This window comes from Globicephala melas, chromosome 2 (genome assembly GCF_963455315.2).
Source record: "Globicephala melas chromosome 2, mGloMel1.2, whole genome shotgun sequence".
In the NCBI taxonomy this organism is placed as follows: domain Eukaryota; kingdom Metazoa; phylum Chordata; class Mammalia; order Artiodactyla; family Delphinidae; genus Globicephala; species Globicephala melas.
Genome location: NC_083315.2, coordinates 135,833,429 through 135,860,421, shown reverse-complemented (window position 1 = coordinate 135,860,421; position 26,993 = coordinate 135,833,429). Strand labels below are relative to the sequence as shown.

The following is a 26,993-nucleotide window of genomic DNA, read 5'->3' as shown; positions in this document are numbered from 1 at the left end:
CTGATTGAATCCATTAGGCACACCTACACGCAGATGGAGAGAATGCAAAATGGTACAACCCCTATGAGGGGAATTCAACAGTCTTTAACAAAGTGACCTAGGTGTCTACTTTTCAACCCAGTGATACCACTTCTAGGAATTTATACTGGAAATATACCTCCAACAATAATTAATAGAGATACATAAGGTTATTTATTGCAGTGTTATATGTAACTAGAAGGTATTGGAGATTGGTTGAATAAACTATGTTTATTCAGTACACACAATGAATGCTATGCAGCTGTAAAAAAACAATGAGGCTGAAAATCTGTATGAATCAATATGGAGTAATTTCCAGCACATATTAAGTGTAAAAGGCTCACTGCAAAAGAGCATATGTAGTTTGCTACCTTTTGTGCAAAAAAGAAGGAAAAATACATTTATCATTATAAAAGAAAATGTTAAAGTTGGGTACCTACAAGATAGCGTGAGGTGAAAGGGACACAGGGTAGAGTGACACTTCCAAGTGTACCTTTTTGTAGAGTTTTGACTTTGAAAGTATGTGAGTGACTACATATTCAAAAAATAAAATTAAATCAAGAAGAATGGGAAGGGGACAAAACCTGACTAAAGCTGAAAGAAAATGGAAGCAGATGAATCTAAGTGTATTTCAAATGATTACTATAACTATACTGAAGGGGGAGAAAAAGCCAAACCAAGTTATTTATGAACACAGTTTTTGATTATCTTTCTCAGTCTGGAACAGAATAGGATGTGGGGAGGGGAAATAGAAGAGAGAAGTACTCTTTAGTAGGTTAGTTTTTGGTAGTGTTATGTAAGAAGCAATTTTGAAGCTCTTTTATATTCAATATAGGATTGAGTAAATGTGTTGGTATGGTTGGGAGCTAAGGTTCACACGGTGGAAGGAGGGACACAGAAATACAGAACAGGAGGCAGGGAGGACCCTGTGGGGATGGAGTAGAACTTGAGGTATCATTTCTAAAACATCTTATGTATATACTTGTTTTTGTGCATTTGTATATTTGTGTATATGTGCGTTATATGGATATATACATGTATACATTTCTTCACTCTGTCTGTGGAAAGGGTCAAGAAGCAAAATAAATCTTGGCCTCTAACACTATTCCCACTAAAAGGCACCAGAGTTCCTTGAAGAAATGTCTCACTCCAAGGTTGGGGCAGGGTAGGTAGAAGATAAACCTGGAAACTTTGGTTTTGTTAGAAAATTAGGAATTTTTTTTTTTAAAATAGGATATATTACAAGGGCACAGGAGCAAGCTTGAGGGGGCTCCCCTTGGTCAAATCTAGAACAATTTGAGCGTAAAAAATTATAAACCACCAGGCAAAATAGGACTTTATGAGTCCATATTGATCACAGAAAATTAACAGTGGAGGAGGTGGGAGGGATCTTGCTTACAGTAGAATACTGAGGCCAACTGGTAAATGTGGAAAGAGTATTGGAGCTGAACTATATAATCATTTTGCAATTATCGTAGTAAAGATTGGTTCAGCCAAAAATCATTGAAGAATGCTAAACCTATGGGGCTATTTTGATGAGGAGCAGACTGCTTATTAATTGCAAGAGAGAACAAAGCCCTGTAATTACACAGAGAAGAAACTGGGTGATACGTTGGCTGAGTGATCAAAATTTATGTCACTTATGAGGGATGGACAAACATTGTGTGCCTCCAGATGTGATTTCTTGGTACCACCTATGATATATTCCAGCTGAGAATGTATAACTTCATTCTAAAAAAAAATCAGTCAAACACAAAAAAGGGAAAATTATAGTTAAAAAATTTAGGTGGGGAGACGTGTATTCCTTGGCTGGTGGCCTCCTTCCATCTTCAAAGACAGAAGTCACTTAACTCTAACCTCTGCTTCTGTCCTCACATCTTCTCTGATCCTCCTGCATCTTTCTTATGACCCTTGTGATTACATTGGTCCCACCTGGATGACCCAGGCTAAACTTCCTATCTCAAGATCCTTAATCGCTCTGCAAAGCCCTCTTTGCCATGTAAGGTAACATATTCATAGGTTCTGGGGACTAGAACATGGCCATCTTTGTGGCAGCCATTATTCTGCCATCCACAGGACTATTGTTCAAAAACATCAGTGTCATAAAATACAAAGGCTGAAGAGTGTAATAGGCTAAAGAGATATGACAACTACATGCAATATATGAATCTTGGACTAGATCCTTTTCCAGAGGTGGGTAATGCTATAAGGGACATTCATTATTATGTCAGCTGACAGAACTGGAACATGGATGGTTGATTAGATACAAGTATCAGTATAAATTTATAAAGTTGACAAATGTAGTGAAGTAATGTAAGAATATATCTCTATTCTTAGGAAATGCACACTTGAGTATTTAAGAATTAAGGGCCATGATACATGCAATTTACCCTCAAATGGTTCAGGGAAAAACATGTGTACACACCACACATACAAAGAGCAAGAGAACAAATGAAGCAAAATGGGGCGAAATGTTAACGATAAGCAAATCTGGGAAAAAGGGAAAAGGGTGTTCTCCATGGTATTTTTATTTTTGCAGTTAGGTTTGAAATTATTTCCAAATAAAAAAATTTTTTAAATCATTTTTCTAACCTGCCATTTAATCCTAAACTTCTGACAACACCCCTCATGGGTTGAATGGTCATTCAGTCTAGAGATGTGAATGCCTCTAAGGATAGCTGGACTCAGTATCTAATGAGGCAGCCTGTCCAATTGCTGTCAGTTAAAGGAGCGTTGAGGTTCTCTACAGGTTAGGGAAAGTGAAATCAGTGTGTGGGTGACTTTCACCTGTTGGCTGCAGCCCTGTCTTCTGGCGAAATACAGAATGTCTTCTCCCTCTTCAAATATCTGAGGCCAGCTGTTGTATCTCCTTCATAATTTGTTTCGCTAGCTAAAAGGTTCTTGTCAGCGGGTGCTTCTGAGACAGTTTTTAAACCTCCTTACTGGGGTGTGTTTTTGTTGCATTTAAAATGCAGTGTCTGGGCAAACACAGCACTCCAGCTGCGGCCACTCCTGTGAAGAGAGCAGTGGGCTCATCCAGTGAGTTTGATTTGTTCCTTCCTCCTCTTCCACTTCAGTCTTCCTAGGTCACCGAAACCTGTACAGGGAAAAGCCATGTCCATGGTATACACTGACTTCATGACTAAATCAATGCATGTGGTTTTGGTGTAGCCCCGATGGGGCTCTGAGGATCTGCGTTACCATGGTTGCCTGTAAAACAAAAGAAAACCCTGGAATGAGCCTTTTTGCTACTGAAACATAATCTGCTCTAAGCAATTGAGTGACTGCTGGACAGTGCAATCAGGAGAGTGTGTTTAATTCTAGTTAGTAAGTTGGTGGCATTGAATCCCCGGCACACAGGGACAAGGATCTCTGAGGCAGGACCACGCGTCCCACTATGGGAAGTTGTAGAACTGCTCTGCCTAGCTCCCAAAAAGGGAAGTGAAGGCATTCAGGAGGTTCACGAGGCTCCTAGCTCATGGACGCTGGCAACAGACAGCTCAGAGCGATCAGGTTCTAGAGTGTCGCTTAGAAATCAGGGCGAGGAAGCTTGGGAGCAGCCTTCTGTGGGGAGTACTTTAATGTTGAAATTTTAACTGTCGCAGGAATGATCAGGGTCACCTGCGCCACATGCTAGTGAGGGAAAATCAACGCCAGGTGCCCTCAAAGCATCATTTCTCCAGATCGTGTGGTAGAGGCTTCTCTTCCCCGTTGCGTTAATCCTTTAGCAGCGACCCAGTAAGACAGGGCCGGCCTGAGCCCTCCTAGCTGTGCCTCTAGCCATAGAACTCACCAGCCATAAAAATGTCAGGTCACTAAACAGCTGCTGCATTTCAGGGTCAAATATCTCACATTCAAGGCGATAGGAGAGGAGTGTTTTCTGCAAAAGGCTTTTAAGAGAATTCCAAATAATGAGGCCTTTATGGTGGTGGAGTGACTAATGAAACTGGTTTGAGGGAAGGAGGAAAGGGAGCGAGGCAGGGCATCCTCTTCCTGTGAGCCTTCTAATGACAGTCAACATGCAGAAACTGTCTTAATCTGGAAATCCTGAGTTTATGGTCTAAACTGCCTAGGTGTGACTAGTTCACTAGTGACTAGCCCTTCCTTTTGTTTCTTCCCTCCTCCACCCCTGGCTTCTAAGGAGCTGAGACATGGACAGCAAGGTCCTATTGGTCTAAGAGTTAATCCTGAGTTTTTAGAGACTGGGCTGAAGTCTCAAAAGGTGTTTTTTTTGGAGATACACCCAGACGTGAATAAACTGGGGAAGTCAGAGGGCACCATAAGTTAACCAAGGGAGTTTAGCTGAGGGGGTGTGTTCAAGGGAGGAGGGCAGCCTTGGCCAGTTTGGTAGGGAAGTGTGTGGCCAGGCATACAGGGGCTTTTCTCTTTTTAAGCAGCTGGTAGAGACACCTCCTTCTCTCCGCTGTCCTGTCTTCCTGAGTCATTGCTCGGCATCACAATCCCCGAGTCTCCAGGCACCCCTCCCATCCCTGGAGAGTCAGGGCGGCTCCCCAATCTCATTAGACTTAGGAAGGTTTCTTTACACTGCAGGCAGAGTGGGGGAATGGGGACAAGGACACTAAGAGATGCTCACCACTGGGGGATTGCCGCTTCCTTTGCCACAGAAATGTCCCCACATGACCCTAATGGGTGTAAATGAAATGGGAGATGGTACCGAAGGTCAGTATAGAACCATTGCCTTTTTTCCACCTCCCAGTAAAAGGAACCACAGGCAGAGAAGCAGAGAGAACACATGCTTTATTTAAGTGACAAGGGAAAATTATACTTTGGAACCTTTCTCTTTCCCATGGAAAACAAAAACATATCAAGGTTTGATTAAAATAATGATCTCCATTGTCAAAACGCCCTAGTGTGCAATCTCGTGTTCGTGTTGTTCGTTTGATACCATGGAAACACACAGTTGATTGCAGGGGACAAAAGCATGTCAGGGAAGAGGCCAAAAGGTTAGATCTGATCTTTTCCTGACAAGTTGAATGAAAATAATTGACTGGTCTTCACTATGGAAAACATGAAATCCTTATAAATTTCCTTCCTCCAGGGGTACCAAGCTTTCTCCAAGATAAAGAATTTATAGATTTTAAGCCATTTCTCAATAATGGACTCAAAAGGTTTTAGACTTCAGTAGAGTTCCTATTAATAGAGGGAACAGGAATATAGAGATATAAGCCAATATACAGACCACATGGAGAAAATGAGCACTTAACTCAACATAGTGATGGTCCATGAATGACCCCAATACAAGAAGAAACCTGACTTTAAATCTCTCCATACAAAGTTCAATGGTTCTAGAAGCTAGTGCTTATGGAACTGAATGGTATCAAGTAGCTGTTAAATATTGGGAGGTCTTTTTTTTTTTTAACATCTTTATTGGAGTATAATTGCTTTACAGTGGTGTGTCAGTTTCTGCTTTATAACAAAGTGAATCAGCTATACATATACATACATCCCCATATCCCCTCCCTCTTGCATCTCCCTGCCTCTCACGCTCCCTATCCCACCTCTCTAGGTGGTCACAAAGCACCAAGCTCATATCCCTGTGCTATGCAGCTGCTTCCTACTAGCTATCGGTTTTATATTTGGTCGTGTATATATGTCCATGCCACTCTCTCACTTTGTCCCAGCTTACCCTTCCCGCTCCCTGTGTCCTCAAGTCCATTCTCTAGTAGGTCTGTGTCTTTATTCCCATCATGCCCCTACGTTCTTCATGACCACTTTTTTTTCCCTTAGATTCCATACATATGTGTTAGCATACGGTATTTATTTTTCTGACTTACTTCACTCGTATGACAGACTCTAGGTCCATCCACCTCACTACAAATAACTCAATTTCGTTTCTTTTTATGGCTGAGTAATATTCCATTTTATATATGTGCCACATCCTCTTTATCCTTTCATCTGTCAATGGACACTTAGGTTGCTTCCATGTCCCGCCTATTGTAAATAGTGCTGCAATGAACATTGTGGTACATGACTCTTTTTGAATTATGGTTTTCTCAGGGTATATGCCCAGTAGTGGGATTGCTGGGTCATATGGTAGTTCTAGTTTTAATTTTTTAAGGAAGCTCCACACTGTTCTCCATAGTGGCTGTATCAATTAACACTCCCACCAGCAGTGCAAGAGGGTTCCCTTTTCTCCACACCCTCTCCAGCATTTATTGTTTGTAGATTTTTGATGATGGCCATTCTGACCGGTGTGAGATGATGTCTCATTGTAGTTTTGATTTGCATTTCTCTAATGATTAATGACGTTGAGCATTCTTTCATGTGTTTGTTGGCAATCTGTATATCTTCTTTGGAGAAATGTCTATTTAGGTCTTGTGCCCAGTTTTGGATTGGGTTGTTTGTTTCTTTGATATTGAGCTGCATAAGCTGCTTGTAAATTTTGGAGGTTAATCCTTGGTCCGTTGCTTCATTTGCAAATATTTTCTCCCATTCTGAGGGATGTCTTTTCATCTTGCTTATGGTTTCCTCTGCTGTGCAAAACTTTTAAGTTTCATGAGGTCCCATTTGTTTATTTTTATTTTTATTTTCATTTCTATAGGAGGTGGGTCAAAAAGGATCTTGCTGTGATTTATGTAATAGAGTGTTATGCCTGTGTTTTCCTCTAAGAGGTTGATAGTGTATGGCCTTACGTTTAGGACTTTAATCCATTTTGAGTTTATTTTTGTGTATGGTGTTAGGGCGTATTCTAATTTCATTCTTCTACATGTAGCTGTCCAGTTTTCTCAACACCACTTAATGAAGAGCCTGTCTTTTCTCCATTGTATATTCTTGCCTCCTTTATCAAAGATAAGGTGACCATATGTGCGTGGGTTTATTTCTGAGCTTTCTATCCTGTTCCATTGATCTATATTTCTGTTCTTCTGCCAGTACCATACTGTCTTGATTACTGTAGCTTTGTAGTATAGTCTGAAGTCTGGGCGCCTGATTCCTCCAGCTTCGCTTTTCGTTCTCAAGATTGCTTTGGCTATTCGGGATCTTTTAAGTTTCCATAGAAATTGTGAAATGTTTTGTTCTAGTTCTGTGAAAAATGCCACTGGTAGTTTGCTAGGGATTGCATTGAATCTGTAGATTGCTTTGGGTAGTATAGTCATTTTCACAATGTTGAATTTTCCAATCCAAGAACATGGTATATCTCTCCATCTGTTTGTATCATCCTTAATTCCTTTCATCAGTGTCTTATAGTTTTCTGCATACAGGTCTTTGTCTCCTTAGGTAGGTTTATTCCTAGGCATTTTTTTCTTTTTGTTGCAGTGGTAAATGGGAGTGTTTCCTTAATTTCACTTTCAGATTTTTCATCATTAGTGTATAGGAATGCTAGAGATTTCTGTGCATTAATTTTGTATCCTGCTACTTTACCAAATTCATTGATTAGCTCTAGTAGTTTGCTGGTAGCATCTTTAGGATTCTCTATGTATAGTATCATGTCATCTGCAAACAGTGACAGCTTTACTTCTTTTCTGATTTGGATTCCTTTTATTTCTTTTTCTTCTCTGATTGCTGTGGCTAAAACCTCCAAAACTATGTTGAATAATAGTGGTGAGAGTGGACAACCTTGTCTTTTTCCTGATCTTAGTGGAAATGGTTTCAGTTCTTCACCATTGAGGACAATGTTGGCTGTGGGTTTTTACATATGGCCTTTATTATGTTAAATTCCCTCTATGTCTACTTTCTGGAGGGTTTTTATCATAAATGGGTGTTGAATTTCGTCGAACGCTTTCTCTGAATTGATGGAGATGATCGTATGGTTTTTGTTCTTCAATTTGTTAATATGGTGTATCACATTGATTGATTTTCGTATATTGAAGAATCCTTGCATTCCTGGGATAAACCCCACTTGATCATCGTGTATGATCCTTTTACTGTGCTGTTGGATTCTGTTTGCTAGTATTTTGCTGTGGATTTTGGTATCTATGTTCATCAGTGATATTGGCCTGTAATTTTCTTTCTTTGTGACATCTTTGACTGGTTTTGGTATCACGGTGATCGTGGCCTTGTGAAAAGAGTCTGGGAGTGTTCCTCCCTCTGCTATATTTTGGAAGAGTTTGAGAAGCATAGATGTTAGCTCGTCTCTAAATGTTTGGTAGAATTCGCCTGTGAAGCCATCTGGTCCTGGGCTTTTGTTTGTTGGAAGATTTTTTTTTTCTTTTTTTTGTGGTACGTGGGCCTCTCACTGTTGTGGCCTCTCCCGTTGTGGGGCACAGGCTCCGGACGCTCAGGCTCAGCGGCCATGGCTCAAAGGCCTAGCCGCTCCGTGGCATGTGGGATCTTCCCAGACCGGGGCACGAACCTGTGTCCCCTGCATCGGCAGGTGGACTCTCAACCACTGTGCCACCAGGGAAGACCTGTTGGAAGATTTTTAATCACAGTTTCAATTTCAGTGCTTGTGATTGGTCTGTTTATATTTTCTATTTCTTTCTGGTTCAGTCTCAGAAGGTTGTGCTTTTCTAAGAATTTGTCCATTTCTTCCAGGTTGTCCATTTTATTGGCATAGAGTTGCTTGTAGTTATCTCTCATGATCCTTTGTATTTCTGCAATGTCAGTTGTTACTTCTCCTTTTTCATCTCTAATTCTATTGATTTAAGTCTTCTCCCTTTTTTTCTTGATGAGTCTGGCTAATGGTTTATCAAGTTTGTTTACCTTCTCAAAGAACCAGCTTTTAGTTTTATTGAATTTTGGTATCATTACCTTCATTTCTTTTTCATTTATTTCGGATCTGATTTTATGATTTCTTTCCTTTTGCTAACTTTGGGGGGGTTTTGTTCTTCTTTCTCTAATTGCTTTAGGTGTAAGTTTAGGTTGTTTATTTGAGATGTTTCTTGTTTCTTAAGGTAGGACTGTATTGCTATGATCTTCCCTCTTAGAACTGCATTTGCTGCATCCCATAAGTTTTGGGTCATCGTGTTTTCATTGTCATTTGTTTCTAGGTATTTTTTGACTTCCTCTTTGATTTCTTCAGTGATCTCTCGGTTATTAAATAGTATATTGTTTAGCTTCCATGTGTTCGTATTTTTTTACAGATTTTTTCCTGTAATTGATATCTAGTCTCATAGCGTTGTGGTTGGAAAGGATACGTGATATGATTTCAATTTTCTTAAATTTACCAAGGATTGATTTATGACTCTAGATGTGATCTATTCTGGAGGATGTTCCATGAGCACTTGAGAAGAAAGTGTATTCTGTTGTTTTTGGATAGAATGTCCTATAAATATCAATTAAGTCCATCTTGTTTAATGTATCATTTAAAGCTTGTGTTTCCTTATTTATTTTCATTTTGGATGATCTGTCCATTGGTAAAAGTGGGGTGTTAAAGTCCCCTACTATGATTGTGTTACTGTCGATTTCCCCTTTTATGGCTGTTAGTATTTGCCTTAGATACTGAGGTGCTCCTATGTTGGGTGCATAAATATTTACAATTGTTATATCTTCTTCTTGGATCAATCCCTTGATCATTATATAGTGTCCTTCTTTGCCTCTTGTAAGAGTCTTTATTTTAACGTCTATTTTGTCTGATATGAGAATTGCTACTCCAGCTTTCTTTTGGTTTCCATTTGCATGGAATATCTTTTTCCATCCCCTCACTTTCAGTCTGTATGTGTCCTTAGGTCTGAAGTGGGTCTCTTGTAGACAGCATATGTACGGGTCTTGTTTTTGTATCCATTCAGCCAGTCTATGTCTTTTGGTTGGAGCATTTAATCCATTTACATTTAAGGTAGTTATCGATATGTATGTTCCTATTCCCAGTTTCTTAATTGTTTTGGGTTTGTTATTGTACGTCTTTTCCTTCTCTTGTGCTTCTTGCCTGGAGAATTTCCTTTAGCATTTATTGTACATCTGGTTTGGTGGTGCTGAATTCTCTTAGGTTTTGCTTGTCTGTAAAGGTTTTAATTTCTCTATTGAATCTGAATGAGTTCTTTGCTGGGTAGAGTAATCTTGGTTGTAGGTTTTTCTCCTTCATCACTTTAAATATGTCCTGCCACCCCCTTCTGGCTTGCAGAGTTTCTGTTGAAAGATCAGATGTTAAACTTATGGGGATTCCCTTGTATGTTATTTGTTGTTTTTCCCTTGCTGCTTTTAATATATTTTCTTTGTATTTAATTTTTGATAGTTTGATTAATATGTGTCTTGCCGTGTTTCTTCTTGGATTTATCCTGTATGGGACTCTGTGCTTCCTGGACTTGATTGACTATTTCCTTTCCCATATTAGGGAAGTTTTCAACTATAATCTTTTCAAATATTTTCTCAGTCTGTTTTTTTTTCTCTTCTTCTTCTGGGACCCCTATAATTCGCATGTTGGTGCCTTTAATGTTGTCCCAAAGGTCTCTGAGACTGTCCTCAATTTTTTTTGTTCTTTTTTTGTTTATTCTGCTGTGCAGTATTTATTACCAATATTTTATCTTCCAGGTGACTTATCCATTCTTTTGCCTCAGTTATTCTGCTATTGATTCCTTCTAGAGAATTTTTAATATCATTTATTGTGTTGTTTAGCACTGTTTGTTTGCTCTTTAGTTCTTCTAGGTCCTTGTTAAACGTTTCTTGTATTTTCTCCAATTTGTTTCCAAGATTTTGGATCATCTTTACTATCATACTCTGAATTCTTTTTCAGGTAGACTGCCTATTTCCTCTTCATTTGTTTGGTCTGGTGGGTTTTTACCTTGCTCCTTCATCTGCTGCGTGTTTCTCTGTCTTCTCATTTTGCTTAACTTACTGTGTTTGGGGTCTCCTTTTCGCAGGCTGCAGGTTCGTAGCTCCCGTTGTTTTTGGTGTCTGCCCCTAGTGGCTAAGGTTGATTCAGTGGGTTGTGTAGGCTTCCTGGTGGAGCGGACTAGTGCCTGTGTTCTGGTGCGTGGGGCTTGATCTTGTCTCTCTGGTGGGCACGTCCACATCTGGTGGGGTGTTTGGGGTGTCTGTGGCCTTATTATGATTTTAGGCAGCCTCTCTGCTAATGGATGGCATTGTGTTCCTGTCTTACTGGTTGTTTGACATAGGATGTCCAGCACTGTAGCTTGCTGGTTGTTCAGTGTAGCTGGGTCTTGGCGTTGAGAAGGAGATCTCTGGGAGATTTTCGCCGTTTGATATTACGTGGAGCTGGGAGGTCTCTTGTGGACCAGTGTCCTGAAGTTGGCTGTCCCACCTCAGAGGCACAGCACTGACTCCTGGCTGGAGCACCAAGCCTTTCATCCACATGGCTCAGAATAAAAGCAAGAAAAAAGGAAGGAAGGAAGGAAGGAAGGAAGGAAAGGAGATTAAAATAAAATAAAGTTATTAAAATAATAAATAATTAGTAAGAAATAAATTTTAAAACGTTAAAAAAAATACAGATGGACAGAACACACTCACTAAAAGAGAAAAAGGGGGAAAAATATATATCTTTTGCTCCCAAAGTCCACCTCTTCAATTTGGGATGATTCGTTTTCTTATTCAGGTATTCCACAGATGCAGGGTACATCAAGTTGATTGTGGAGATTTAATCTGCTGTTCCTGAGGCTGCTGGGAGACATTTCCCTTTCTCTTCTTTGTTCGCCCAGCTCCTGGGGTTCAGCTTTGGATTTGGCCCCACATTTGCGTGTAGGTCACCGGAGGCCATGTGTTCTTTGCTCAGACAGGACAGGGTTAAAGAGCTGCTGATTCAGGGCCTCTGGCTCACTCAGGCTGGCGGGGAGGGAGGGGTACAGAGTGGGAGGCGAGCCTGCGGCAGCAGAGGCCACCATGACGTTGCACCAGCCTGAGGTGTGCTGTGCGTTCTCCCGGGGAAGCTGTCCCTGATCATGGGACCCTGGCAGTGGCGGGCTGCACAGGCTCCCTGGAAGGGGGGTGTGGATAGTGACCTGTGCTCGCACACAGGCTTCTTGGTGGCAGCAGCAGCATCTCTGGGGTCTGTGCTGATAGCCGCAGCTTGCGCCCGTCTCTGGAGCTCCTTTAAGCAGCGCTCTTAATCCCTTCTCCTTGCGCACCAGGAAACCAGAGGCAAGAAAAAGTCTCTTGCCTCTTCTGCAGCTCCAGACTTTTCCCCGGACTCCCTCCTGGCTAGCCGTGGTGCACTAGCCCCCTTCAGGCTGTGTTCATGCAGCCAACCCCAGTCCTCTCCCTGGGATCTGACCTCCGAAGCCCGAGCCTCAGCTCCCAGCCCCCGCCTGCCCTGTCGGGTGAGCAGACAAGCCTCTTGGGCTGGTGAGTGCTGGTCGGCACCTATCCTCTGTGTGGGAATCTCTTTGCTTTGCCCTCTGAACCCCGGTGGCTGCGCTCTCCTCTGTGGCTCCGAAGCTTCCCCCCTCTGCCACCCACAGTCTCCACCCGAGAAGGGGCTTCCTAGTGTGTGGAAACCTTTCCTCCTTCACAGCTCCCTCCCACTGGTGCAGGTCCCGTCCCTATTCTTTTGTCTCTCTTTTTTCTTTTGCCCTACCCAGGTACGTGGGGAGTTTCTTGCCTTTTGGGAGGTATGAGGTCTTCTGCCGGCATTCAGTAGGTGTTCTTTAGGGGTTGTTCCATATGTAGATGTATTTCTGACGTATTTGTGGGGAGGAAGGTGATCTCCACGTCTTAGTCTTCTGCCATCTTGAAGCTCCTCCAAACCTTGGGGGGGTCTTAACTTAGGTTTTCTATATGATTAGGGAATAGGTGGTGTTTGTTGTTTAAAAAAAAGGTCACAGAAAATTCCCCCCTTTCAGAACTTGACCTTTTAAAGAATTGTGTCCAAACTAGTTTATTAAAGATTATCCTTTTGCCTGACCAATCTGTGTTAAGTATAGGAAAGGGGCAGAATCCTGGAGGGTTTGAACAGCTTCACTGCCCGACAGAAGCACATTTTCCCCAGTGATGATTTTCTGGGGAAAACTGAAGACGTACAAATAAGCATAATGATCTGCAAGTTTCAGGTTTTTCCCTGTTTCTATCAATACACCAAGGGCTGCTGAGGGTCTAGATGGTTCTGTATGTAGGTCCCCATGATTGTAGGGAGGAATATAAAATTTGCTGACCATGCAGCAGGATCTCTCCTGTCTGGATGCCAGTGTGAAAGAACAAAGTAGTCTTTGGATACTGTGCAGTATCCAGGGACTAGGTAGAAAAAACCAAGATGTTAGCAATTATAAGAACATTATGAGTCCACTCTCAAGATCAGAAGTGCTTGGATTCTCTAGCAACCACTAGGATAATTTGTTTTCAGCTTGACTTCGAATTGGGTAGAGAATGGCCAGGAAACCGAAGTGATGTGGGGCTGAGAGTCCCAATTTTCAGAGAACAGAATACGCACTCCTTCTTCCATATGGTGATGCTTCCCATATTGACCTATATCATAAATTAATTTTTTAAAAGGAAATGCTTCAAAATGAAAAAGATTTTGACTGTAGAGATTAGAGACCCTTTTCTATATCCCCAGTTGAATAATTTCACCAGTAGCTCCACCATGAAACTGTTCAACACATAGAGTTATACCAAAAACATGTTACAGAAGGAGGTAGTATATGGTAGTCTGTGGACATCCTGAACACTGCCATAGCAGAAAACTATACTTCTCTAGGCCCAGTATGTACAGGTTTAAAAAATGTATCATTTCTAATTTAGTAAACAACTTGAAATATTTCAATTTAATGGTGGAAAGTGCAAAGAAGTTTGATAATGCTGTTTTAATAACTCATAGAGAGCATATACATAACACCTAATGAATTCATCTCTTTATTGCATGTTGCTATTTAAAAAAAATTTACAGTCTCATAACACAACATTTTTTCTTGGTACTATAACAACAGTCTCGTGCCTAAAGACTAAGTGGTTCCAACTACTAAGCTAATAAGATACAAGACATACAATTAAGTTTACAAATTATAATGCTTTTTCTTTTTGGCATTAATTTAAAAAAACAAACAAACAAAAAACTTTTAAAATACACACCCAAGAGAGGAAAAAGTGGCTACTTACACCAGCACCAATCTAAAAAGTAGGTTTTTTTTTTCAACAATGGCACATGGAATTACCTGCACACAGCTTTCTGGGAAAGAAACGAAAAATGGAAATGGCAAAGAAGGCCTACCAGGATGGCCATATCAAAATGAGGATGATGAAAAAGGGCGAGAGGAACATGCTACACAAACTTGCTCCTTTATGTGACTCTCCCTCCACTTGTCCATTCCTTAAACTGTAAAACAAAGCCATTTTCAAAAGACAGTTCCAAACTTGAGCCAGATCAAATTTCTCCTGCTCTAAATAGAAAAGAATATATATAGAGGCACTTTAGTTAAGGAACAGACATAGCACATCCCACTCCTTCTCACCTCCAAGCTTTTTTGAGCAAAGTCTCGTCTGCACCTTTAATGTGGTGTACTTGCAGACCTTGGTACATAGGAGCTGGGGGAGCGCGACGTCTGCTGTGTATTTGTGACTGTTTTATTTGCTAGAGTCATCCATATAATGTGTAGAAAGTTGCTAAGTTTGCAGTGAGGGGGAAAAAACGTAAAACCACGGCTCTTGCCAACTCTTAGAGCGCTATTTCACAGCTTTCATGTAGCGCAGAGACCTTGCCATCTGCGCTAGGCATTATAGTTTATACAAATTATTTTTAAATAGCACGATTCCTGTACAGCGCACGCATCGGTATTCTGTTTGCCCCTTAACTGTCCCCATTAGAGCATAAGCTCCTTGGGGGCAGGGGCTCTGTCTTGCTTACCACTGTAGCCCTACTATGCCTGGCACATAGTAGGTGTTTCAATAAATATTTGTTAATTGACTGAAAAACTCAATTTAGTGAGTAAATAATGTTCTAGTGCAATAGGACAAACTACTCTCTCCACAGGAAACCCAACCACAACAGGATCAATGGAAAGAAAACAGAGAACCTTAGCTCCCCTCCCCCACTACTAATAAATAAAGCAAAGCAAAAAAAAAAAGTAACAGTCCTCTTTATATATCATATAATTTAAGGATATTAAGAGTTGGTAGGTTAATGGTAAGCATCTATATTTTATTTTCTAATGTTCATTGTTTTTATTCATTTCTCCCTGAGAGCTTTATCTTTTGGACTGAAATTTTACAGGTAGCGTTACTGACACACAACTTAAAATGACAACATATAAACAGCAAATCACATCAAACATACTTAGAGATAAATAGCTCTTGGCATCTCTGTTGGTGGTGTTGACATTTTGTGCATTCACTAAATGTCCTTTAGTCCAGACCTATATTTACAGAAGATGCAGCTTGTCCTACAAAACAGAAAATACCAAAAAAAAAAAAAAAAAAAAATGCACCCCATAAAATTTTTTTTAAAATAATTTTTATCCTTTCAGAGAATTCCTCCTTGTAAGTCTTGGGTGGGAAATTTTATTTTTAGAGTTTATAGGTCTATATTGTTAGGAAAACAAGCACATTATGGTAATTTTGTTCTTTAACAAGAGCATGGATTGCATTTAGATAGTGTTCTTTCCAAAAGCAATGTAAAGAAATCATTAAGAGTGCTTGGCAGAGAACTCGATGAAATTAGGGGGGAAAAATTGATGTCCAAGTTTTAAACATACAAAAGAACTCTGATTGACATTCTACATAATTCAGATTTTGTGCCAGATGTTCTCAATAAACATTTACAGACTGCATCCCCACATCAATGTCAGAAATTCTAAGCTGGTCCTATCAACTACTGATGCGATGCACCAGCATCATACTGTCAACTATCAAAAACCATTTTAAATCTATATTTTTCCAACACCAGTTTCACCAGTGAAAATAATTTCAAAGTATATCAAGCTTGGAAACCGTAAAATATTTCTCAAGCTTTATTTTTTTTTCTTTTTACTCTAGGGAATGTCTCTGTATCTCTTTGAGGAGATAGTATTGTGCTTCTGAACAGTCATGGTGTTCAGGGGAAGAAGATGAGCCACACTCAATATGAATGCATATACACAAACGGGTTCTGAGCACATACATAAACATAGATTTTTTTTTTTTTAACCAAACATATAGGTCTCCAGACAACTCTCAGATTTCTATATACATTTCTTCATATATACACACACATACATGTACATACACACACATTCACGCATTCACTCGCAGATGAAAGGAGAAATTGCCACTGTTTGGATTGCAAGGCAGTGTAATGAAAAGTTCTAGTCACTTCAAAGGGCCGCTAATGAGCTTTCTAAAAAAGTATTCAAGGGAAATTAGAAATTAAGTTTTGTGACCGGTCTCTCCCGGCTGCTGTCCGTCATCTGGTTGGTAATGCGCTTGCGATTCCGTTTCAGTTTAGAAAGGTCTTTGTCAAACACTTCTCCTGAGCGCAAAGCAGAAACCAGGTCATCAAACTCTCCGCCTTCTTCACTGTTCTCTTTTGCTTTCCTCATTTTCCGTTCCCTTTCGCGTTGTTCCTTGAGCTGCAAATGGAAAGTGACCTCTTAGAGAAGTGTCAAAATAATATTGTGTTTTGTATTGAGTGGAGATGAATTCTGTGGAACATGATGGTGCTTCAGTCCACTGAGCCACATTTGTTGATAGCTGCCAGCCCCCTTGGATGTCATGAGAGAGGATGACTGGGACATGAGGGCTCATCAGAGAAGCAAGGAACAATGAAAAAACTGACCACCACTTTGTGATTAGACTCTTGCCGTCTAGAATCTGGGTAAACCCCATGATATTCTAGTTAAAAAGAGAGCAATTAAGGCTACTCATATTTCTATGATGGAATAAGAAAGTTATCACTATTAAATAGACCCCAAATATTGGCTTCTTTGATGGTATAGAGACACTAAAGCAAATGCTCATTAGGCCACGTTCCTGACATCAAAGGCTAAGCCTGTATCTACTGTGGATGCCTGGAACCTGCTATGCAAGAGTTACTATTATTAAGAGCCAAATAATACACACACATTATAGAAAATTTAGATATCCTTGAAGAATTAAGGATAATTTTTCCCCTTTTGTTTATCAAGAGATAACCATTGTTATCTAAGCTTTCTCACATCATTAAATATTCTTTAAAGACATGACTTTTAAGGACTGTGTAAACAGTCCACTATGTAGCTATTACATCATTTAGAACTAATGCCCAGTCAGTAAACGGGTAGGTTGTTCCAGGTTAGGGCTTATCATAAAGGCTGCTGCTCTCTTTGTGCACATGTATGATTACTTCTTTAGAATGATTTCTAAGAAGTGGAACTCCAGATCAAAGGAAGGGGATATATATTTTTAGGCTTTGGATATAGACTGCCACATTGCCCAAGAGAAACTTTCTACCAATTGAAACTCCCAGCAGCCTTCTAGATAGGACATTGATGCCCTCCTTCTTGCCAGCACGGCAGAGCGCTTCCTAAAAACCAAGGAGATGCAGCAACAGAACTTTCTGGGGGTGGAACTGGCCACCCACTTACCTGAGCCTCCATTCGAGCTCGGCGCTCTTCTTCCTCCTTCTTCTTTCTCATGTTTTCATTCTCTTGTTTGGCTTCTGACACAGCCTGAAGAAACTGATCAAAAATGCCAAAGAACTCATCTGGCTGTATTTTGCCAGCCTCTTCCCCAAAGTGTTTCACTGCTTTAGTAAACTGGAAGAAAGAAGGTTTTAAGAAGTTCAGTCTTCCAAGAGAATGCCGTGATCACATAAATATCAATCTCTCTCAAGGGGCTCAAGGTCAAATTGAGTCAAATATAACTCGCTGGATTTATCTTTGGCTGCTGAACGTGTCTATCAATCGCTTCTAAAGGAAAAAATGTAATACTCCACGACTTGTGAAACCATTTATCCTTGTCCACCTCATTTCAGCTTAACATCTATGATTACATCCTATGACTCTTTATTAACTAAACAGTAGTAAAAACAAGAAAGCAGAATATCACAGGGCAGAGCACTCCTCAGGATATAAAACTAAGAGCAAACTCAGCAGGGGTAAGGAAACTTGTACTTTTAACTTTTCTTTGAAGTAGTTTAGTATCATTTATTGGTGCCATGTAGTTAGTATCAAAAGCAAATAGGATACAGTGTTTCTTAGCTGCTTTTACTAATCATAAATAATATGGGTATTACTGTACTTCCTGGGCCTCAATTAGAAAACACTCACTGATTATGGAATCATTAAGGCAACTCAAAATTCATAACTGAGAATACAATTTTATTCTAAATCCTTTGTTTTAGAACCCCTTTCAAGGCAAATCTTTTAAAAACAGATAAAATGCAAAATATTAAGGGCGAATTTTTAAAATTAAATTAAAAAATATATAGGCTAACAAAATAGCACAGCCAGTCTTTTTAGTTTTAACATTTCTGTTTTTAGTTCTTCTGGTTATCTTCACAACTCGAGATAGTATGCTTTCAAGTGTCTTAGCATTATTATGACCATCCAAATACTGTTCAATGCCAGTCAAGTTGTTTTTTAGAACTATATCTCCTTCTGTAAGGATCTAATGCTATTACATCTAAACTACAACGGACGGTGTTTCTAACTTCAAGGTCAAACAAATTCTTACTCCCTATGCCTAATCAACTACTTCAAAATTTCCAGATCTTTCATTTTCTTCACAGTTTGAAACTCTTAGGTTGGGGAGGACTGCATAAATACTTCATGGTCTAATTGCTTTTATTTTTCTTGCACTACTTGTCTTTAGTATATTGTTAAGTTTTCCTGACATTTTGGCGATCCTATCTCTGTAAAGGAAATATTTTCAACATTTATTCTTAAATAAGACAATTTTCAATTGTTTTATATTTCATATCTTTAAATTTATAATAATGCTTTTTTACCATTTTTCTCTTCATCGAGGCGTTCTCAACCTTTTACTTATTTGGAAATATTTTATTAGAAACTAAGCTCTTAAGGGAAAAATACGACATTCTTCATACACCACATGCAGCGCTTCAGTTGCTGCATGGTTTTATAAGCTAATTTCTAAAAGTTCTGGTATGAACATAACAGCAACAGATAGACTACAATTGAGTTTCTAAAACATTGACGTTCAGGCATGTCAAAGCCATCCTGAATGATCTTTTTATCTAGGAATTCTAGTGATGATGAAGTCATGTATATTTTAGTCTTAGAAATCTGAACAAAACTAGTCCCAGACTAAAGTTCCCACACTAAAATTGAAAAAAAAAAAAAAGAGTTTGTATAAATCAAAAATTAACTATTCAGTTGATTCTTAGAAAAATGTTTGAGCCCGTGATGAAGTAGGTACTGTATTGCCTAGATTGAGGTGGGGGCCATCACAGGGGAGGCTGCTGACATCAGTTCACTGATTTCAATCAGGGGTACCAGGGGCTGGACCTCTAACAACAGTCGTTCAAACATATCTTGTCTTGCATTTATTTAATAACATTGGAGGTGGGGTTTCAATGTTGAGATTAGCTAGTGTATCTTAACATAGTCTACTTCTGAACTTTAATGAGTATGTGTGTACACTTACAATCATCCATATCTACAATTGAACAGGGGACCACAGAAAAATGAGATTCATTACTCAAGTTTCAAAGGAAAGATTCAAGTTAAAGCAAAAGAGTGTTGTCACAACTGAGAGATGGGCAGTGTGGAGGAACTCAGTAGGGTGGATAGCAGCTTAATGACATTTGTTAACAATGAGAAGGGGACAAGAGAATGTGCACATGTATATGAATGTGTATAAATTTTAGAAGAGGAAATAACCAGAGAGAGACAGAGACGGAGAGATGGGGCAGGGGGATTTTAAGGTGTTGGATATTTGCCAATGAAAACTCTTCCCTTACAGGAAAACAAGATTTTGTAATAGCAAAATTCATTTTTTAAAAAAGTCTTATTAAAAATATGCCTTTTGGGGTTCCCTGGTAGCGCAGGGGTTGAGAGTCCGCCTGCTGATGCAGGGGACACGGGTTCGTGCCCCGGTCTGGGAAGATCCCACATGCCGCGGAGCGGCTGGGCCCCGTAAGCCATGGCCGCTGAGCCTGTGCGTCCGGAGCCTGTGCTCCGCAACGGGAGAGGCCACAACAGTGAGAGGCCCGTGTACCGCAAAAAAAAAAAAAATGTCTTTTGCAATGAGGCTCTGAATTAAAGTGCCTATCATTTAGTAAGTTCTTCTAGACATTTAAAGAGGGAATATCCTGCCCTCCTAAGTCTCTATCTCAGGCGAGCATCTTACAAGTTTCTGAAGCACAAGGCCTCAGTCATACCTTGATGTCACATTTCATCCTGCCCTTGGTTTTCATAATCCACTCTTTTCTGTTTCCCAGAGATAATTATAATAACAATCAAGGGAAAAACTATCAAAATATTTAAAACTGTCAAAGTATTTACTTGTTTTACACCATTCAGATACTTCAAGGTCTTACTAACCTAAAGGCCAGTTAGATAGAAAGCATGTTTTTCAACTGATCACAGCCCTAGAAATGAAAGTATACTTATAATATCTGAAAGTACCAGCTCTGTCAAGCAACACTCAGTGCGCAAGGGGAAATTTACCAGGTCTTTAGCTTCTGCTAGAAGATCTTCAACGTCAGAGAAGCTGAAACTGGCTACTGTGATGAACTGGCTGACAACAGACACAAACTTATCTCCAGGCCGTGAGGGCTGAGACTTCTGATATTCCAGCTCCTTAAACACAGGAAATGGATAATGTCAATGTAGGCTTCAAACACAGACACCCCTTTGTCTCATTTTCCTTATGCCTCAAATTTAATAAGTCAGAATGGCAAACCCATCAAAACTAGTGTAAAACATTTTATGATAGTCCAGTTCCCCCTGCCCTTCCACCAACCCTGACAGAGCCAAGCCTGTGTGCCCACACACAGTTTCAAAATGCAATTTAACCAGTCATCTGAGTACTTTATTGGTGTGATTTTGTATACTGGCTCTAGAATGTAAGGAGATTAGCATTTGGATAAAATTAACAGAAGTTAAACAAATAATGGAGAGCAAATTGGATTCAAAAGGTGTGTGACTGAAAGCAAGAGAATTTGACTGTTGATATTCTGTGCTCAGAACTCTGGTACTTTTTATTTTTTCCTTCTCTCCATCTCTGCCAAGTCTACTTATTTCCTGAACTGTGATATCTAGGTCAGTAGAATTTCAACTGCAGCGTTTGGCACCATAACGCCGTTTTTCTTCTCATCCATACCATTTGGATTTTGTGAGCAGACAGGTAGGAGTATTTGTGTCTCATTAATCATCCATATTCGCCATTACCATGGTGATGAACACAGATTATTCAAATCAATTTCAATAATAATTTCAACCATGGCCAGATGCATCTTCTTATTTCATCCCACAAAACCTCTATAAGTGAGGCATTATTATCCCAATCGTACACATAAATTGAGGTTCAGAGGGATTAAATTCTTTGCTCAAAGTCAAGTGGCTGATAAGTGATAGAATCAAAATTTGAACTCACGTCTGCCTGACTCCAGGGTCTCAGTGACAACTATTCTGTGTACCTACTGACCTATCTGGATCTCTGTTTTCTTCCATACCTGCTTTGGCAGAGATTCTAACAAGCAGGACAGTAGAGGTCACAGGCTAGCGGTTCTGATTCAGTTCTACCACTGATTTGGTACTTATCCATGGCAAGTAGCCTGGGCCTTAGTTTCTTCACTCATAAAAGGAGGGCAGGAAGCTTCAAGATGGCGGAAGAGTAAGACACAGAGGTCACCTTCCTCCCCACGAATACATCAGAAATACATCTACACGTGGAACAGCTCCTATAGAACACCTACTGAACTCTGGCAGAAGACCTAAGACCTCCCAAAAGGCAAGAAATTCCCCACGTACCTGGGTAGGGCAAAAGAAAATAGAGAGACAAAAGAATAGGGACAGGACCTGCACCAGTGGGAGGGAGCTGTGAAGGAGGAAAGGTTTCCACACATTAGGAAGCCCCTTCGTGGGCGGAGACTCCGGGTGGCGGAGGGGGGAAGCCTCGGAGCCATGGAGGAGAGCACAGCCACCGGGGTTCAGAGGGCAAAGCAAAGAGATTCCCGCACAGAGGATCGGTGCCGACCAGCACTCACCAGCCCAAGAGGCTTGTCTGCTCACCCGACAGGGCAGGCGGGGGCTGGGAGCTGAGGCTTGGGCTTCGGAGGTCAGATCCCAGGGAGAGGACTGGGGTTGGCTGCATGAACACAGCCTGAAGGGGGCTAGTGCACCACGTCTAGCCGGGAGGGAGTCCGGGGAAAAGTCTGGAGCTGCCGAAGAGGCAAGAGACTTTTTCTTGCCTCTTGGTTTCCTGGTGCGCAAGGAGAAGGGATTAAGAGCGCTGCTTAAAGGAGCTCCAGAGACAGGCATGAGCTGCGGCTATCAGCGCGGACCCCAGAGACGGGCATGAGACGCTCAGGCTGCTGCTGCAGCCACCAAGAAGCCTGTGTGTGAGCACAGGTCACTCTCCACACCTCCCCTCCCAGGAGCCTGTGCAGCCCGCCACTGCCAGGGTCCTGTGATCCAGGGACAACTTCCCTGGGAGAACACACGGCATGCCTCAGGCTGGTGCAAAGTCATGTTGGCCTCTGCTGCCGCAGGCTCGCCTCGCACTCCGTACTCCTCCCTCCCCGCCGGCCTGAGTGAGCCAGAGCCCCCGAATCAGCGGCTCCTTTAACCACGTCCTGTCTGAGCGAAGAACAGACGCCCTCAGGCGACCTACACGCAGAGGCGGGGCCAAATCCAAAGCTGAACCCCGGGAGCTGTGCGAACAAAGAAGAGAAAGGGAAATTTCTCCCAGCAGCCTCAGGAGCAGTGGATTAAATCTCCACAATCAACTTGATGTACCCTGCATCTGTGGAATACCTGAATAAGAAAACGAATCATCCCAAATTGAAGAGGTGGACTTGAGAGCAAAAGATATATTTTTCCCTTTTTCTCTTTTTGTGAGTGTGTTCTGTCCGTCTGTATTTTTTTTTAACGTTTTAAAATTTATTATTTCTTAATAATTATTTTTTATTTTAATAACTTTATTTTATCTCCTTCCTTCCCTCCTTCTCCTTCCTTCCATCCTTCCTTCCTTCCCTTTTTCTCGCTTTTATTCTGAGCCATGTGGATGAAAGGCTTGTGGTGCTCCATCCAGGAGTTAGTGCTGTGCCTCTAAGGTGGGAGAGCCAACGTCAGGACACTGGTCCACAAGAGATCTCCCAGCTCCATGTAATATCAAATGGCGAAAATCTCCCAGAGATCTCCATCTCAATGCCAAGACCCAGCTACACTCAACGACCAGCAAGCTACAGTGCTGGACACCCTATGCCAAACAACCAGAAAGAAAGGAACACAACGCCATACATTAGCAGAGAGGCTGCCTAAAATCATAATAAGGCCACAGACACCCCAAAACACACCACCAGATGTGGACGTGCCCACCAGAGAGACAAGATCAAGCCCCACCCACCAGAACACAGGCACCAGTCCCCTCCACCAGGAAGCCTACACAACCCACTGAATCAAACTTAGCCACTAGAGGCAGACACCAAAAACAACGGGAGCTACGAACCTGCAGCCTGCGAAAAGGAGACCCCAAACACAGTAAGTTAAGCAAAATGAGAAGACAGAGAAACACGCAGCAGATGAAGGAGCAAGGTAAAAACCCACCAGACCAAACAAATGAAGAGGAAATAGGCAGTCTACCTGAAAAAGAATTCAGAGGAATGATAGTAAAGATGATCCAAAATCTTGGAAATAGAATGGAGAAAATACAAGAAACGTTTAACAAGTACCTAGAAGAACTAAAGAGGAAACAAACAATGATAAACAACACAATAAGTGAAATTAAAAATTCTCTAGAAGGAATCAATAGCAGAATAACTGAGGCAAAAGAATGGCTAAGTCACCTGGAAGATAAAATAGTGGAAATAAATACTGCATAGCCGAATAAACAAAAAAGAACAAAAAGAATTGAGGACAGTCTCAGAGACCTCTGGGACAACATTAAAGGCACCAACATGCGAATTATAGGGGTCCCAGAAGAAGAAGAGAAAAAGAAATGGACTGAGAAAATATTTGAAAAGATTATAGTTCAAAACTTCCCTAATATGGGAAAGGAAATAGTTAAGCCCAGGAAGCACAGAGAATCCCATACAGGATAAATCCAAGGAGAAACACGCCAAGACACATATTAATCAAACTATCAAAAATTAAATACAAAGAAAATATATTAAAAGCAGCAAGGGAAAAACAACAAATAACATACAAGGGAATCCCCATAAGTTTAACATCTGATCTTTCAGCAGAAACTCTGCAAGCCAGAAGGGGGTGGCAGGACATATTTAAAGTGATGAAGGAGAAAAACCTACAACCAAGATTACTCTACCCAGCAAGGATCTTATTCAGATTTGAATGAGAAATTAAAACCTTTACAGACAAGCAAAAGCTAAGAGAATTCAGCACCACCAAACCAGATGTACAACAAAAGCTAAAGGAAATTCTCTAGGCAGGAAACACAAGAGAAGGAAAAGACGTACAATAACAAACCCAAAACAATTAAGAAACTGGGAATAGGAACATACATATCGATAACTACCTTAAATGTAAATGGATTAAATGCTCCAACCAAAAGACATAGACTGGCTGAATGGATACAAAAACAAGACGTGTATATATGCTGTCTACAAGAGACCCACTTCAGACCTAGGGACACATACAGACTGAAAGTGAGGGGATGGAAAAAGATATTCCATGCAAATGGAAATCAAAAGAAAGCTGGAGTAGCATTCTCATATCAGACAAAATAGACTTTAAAATAAAGACTCTTACAAGAGACAAAGAAGGACACTACATAATGATCAAGGGATCAATCCAAGAAGAAGATATAACAATTGTAAATATTTATGCACCCAACATAGGAGCACCTCAATACCTAAAGCAAATACTAACAACCATAAAAGGGGAAATCGACAATAACACAATCATAATAGGGGACTTTATGGACAGATCATCCAAAATGAAAATAAATAAGGAAACACAAGCTTTAAATGATACATTAAACAAGATGGACTTAATTGATATTTATAGGACATTCCATCCAAAAACAACAGAATACACATTTTTCTCAAGTCCTCATGGAACATTCTCCAGGATAGATCATAACTTGGGTCACAAACCAAGCCTTGGTAAATTTAAGAAAATTGAAATAATATCAAGTATCTATTCCAACCACAATGCAATGAGACTAGCAATCGATTAGAGGAAAAAATCTGTAAAACATACAAGCAGATGGAGGCTAAACAATACACTACCTAATAACCAAGAGATCACTGAAGAAATCAAAGAGGAAATCAAAAAATACCTAGAAACAAATGACAATGAAAACACGATGACCCAAAACCTATGGGATGCAGCAAAAGCAGTTCTAAGAGGGAAGTCTATAGCAATACCATCCTACCTTAAGAAACAAGAAACATCTCAATAAACAACCTAAACTTACACCTAAAGCAATTAGAGAAGGAAGAACAAAAGAACACGGAAGTTAGCAGGACGAAAGAAATCATAAAAATCAGATCAGAAATAAATGAAATAGAAATGAAAGAAATGATAGCAAGGATCAATAAAACTAAAAGCTGGTTCTTTGAGAAGATAAACAAAATTGATAAACCATTAGCCAGACTCATCAGGAAAAAAAGGGAGAAGACTCAAATCAATGGAATTAGAAATGAAAAAGGAGAAGTAACAACTGACATTGCAGAAATACAAAGGATCATGAGAGATTACTACAAGCAACTCTATGCCAATAAAATGGACAACCTGGAAGAAATGGACAAGTTCTTAGAAAAGCACAACCTTCCGAGAATGAATGAGGAAGAAATAGAAAATATGAACAGACCAATCACAAGCACTGAAATTACAACTGTGATTAAATATCTTCCAACAAACAAAAGCCCAGGACCAGATGGCTTCAGAGGTGAATGCTATCAAACATTTAGAGAGGAGCTAACACCTATCCTCCTCAAACTCTTCAAAATATAGCAGAGGGAGGAACACTCCCAAACTCATTCTACGAGGCCACCATCACCGGGATACCAAAACCAGACAAAAATGCCACCAAAAAGAAAACTACAGGCCAATATCACTGATGAACATAGATGCAAAAATCCTCAACAAAATACTAGCAAACAGAATCCAACAGCACAGTAAAAGGATCGTACACCGTGATCAAGTGGGGTTTATCCCAGGAATGCAAGGATTCTTCAATATACGCAAAACAATGTGATATACCATATTAACAAATTGAAGAATAAAAACCATATGATCATCTCCATCGATTCAGAGAAAGCTTTTGACAAAATTCAACACCCATTTATGATAAAAAAACCCTGCAGAAAGTAGGCATAGAGGGAACTTTCTTCAACATAATAAAGGGCATATATGACAAACCCACAGCAAACATCATCCTCAATGGTGAAAAACTGAAACCATTTCCACTAAGATCAGGAAAAAGACAAGGTTGCCCACTCTCACCACTATTATTCAACATTGTTTTGGAAGTTTTAGCCACAGCAATCAGAGAAGAAAAAGAAATAAAAGGAATCCAAATCAGAAAAGAAGAAGTAAAGCTGTGACTGTTTGCAGATGACATGATACTATACATAGAGAATCCTAAAGATGCTACCAGAAAACTACTAGAGCTCATCAATGAATTTGGTAGAGTAGCAGGATACAAAATTAATGCACAGAAATCTCGTGCATTCCTATACACTAATGATGAAAAATCTGAAAGTGAAATTAAGAAAACACTCCCATTTACCATTGCAACAAAAAGAATAAAATATCTAGGAATAAACCTACCTAAGGATACAAAAGACCTGTATGCAGCAAATTATAAAACAGTGATGAAAGAAATTAAATATGATACAAATAGATGGAGAGATATACCATGTTCTTGGATTGGAAGAATCAACATTGTGAAAATGATTCTACTATCCAAAGCAATCTACAGATTCAATGCAATCCCTATCAAACTACCACTGGCATTTTTCACAGAAGTAGAACAAAAAAAGGCACAATTTGTATGGAAACACAAAAGACCCCGAATAGCCAAAGCAATCT

At 40.2% G+C, this 26,993-nt stretch overlaps 1 protein-coding gene across 4 annotated transcripts in view; it reads right to left on the bottom strand.

Moving 5' to 3' along the window:
• Positions 1 to 13,695: 13,695 nt before the first annotated feature.
• Positions 13,696 to 26,993, bottom strand: part of DAAM1 (dishevelled associated activator of morphogenesis 1) — a 223,745-nt gene continuing 210,447 nt past the window's right edge. For all 4 annotated transcript variants that reach the window (XM_060294862.1, XM_060294861.1, XM_070044972.1 and 1 more), the window contains 3 exons: positions 20,442 to 20,573; positions 17,394 to 17,564; positions 13,696 to 16,400 (listed from right to left, as the gene is read on the bottom strand). In XM_060294862.1, the coding sequence (XP_060150845.1) occupies positions 16,191 to 16,400; positions 17,394 to 17,564; positions 20,442 to 20,573 (513 nt within the window). In that variant the 3' untranslated portion in view covers positions 13,696 to 16,190. The remainder of the gene's footprint in view (positions 16,401 to 17,393; positions 17,565 to 20,441; positions 20,574 to 26,993) is intronic.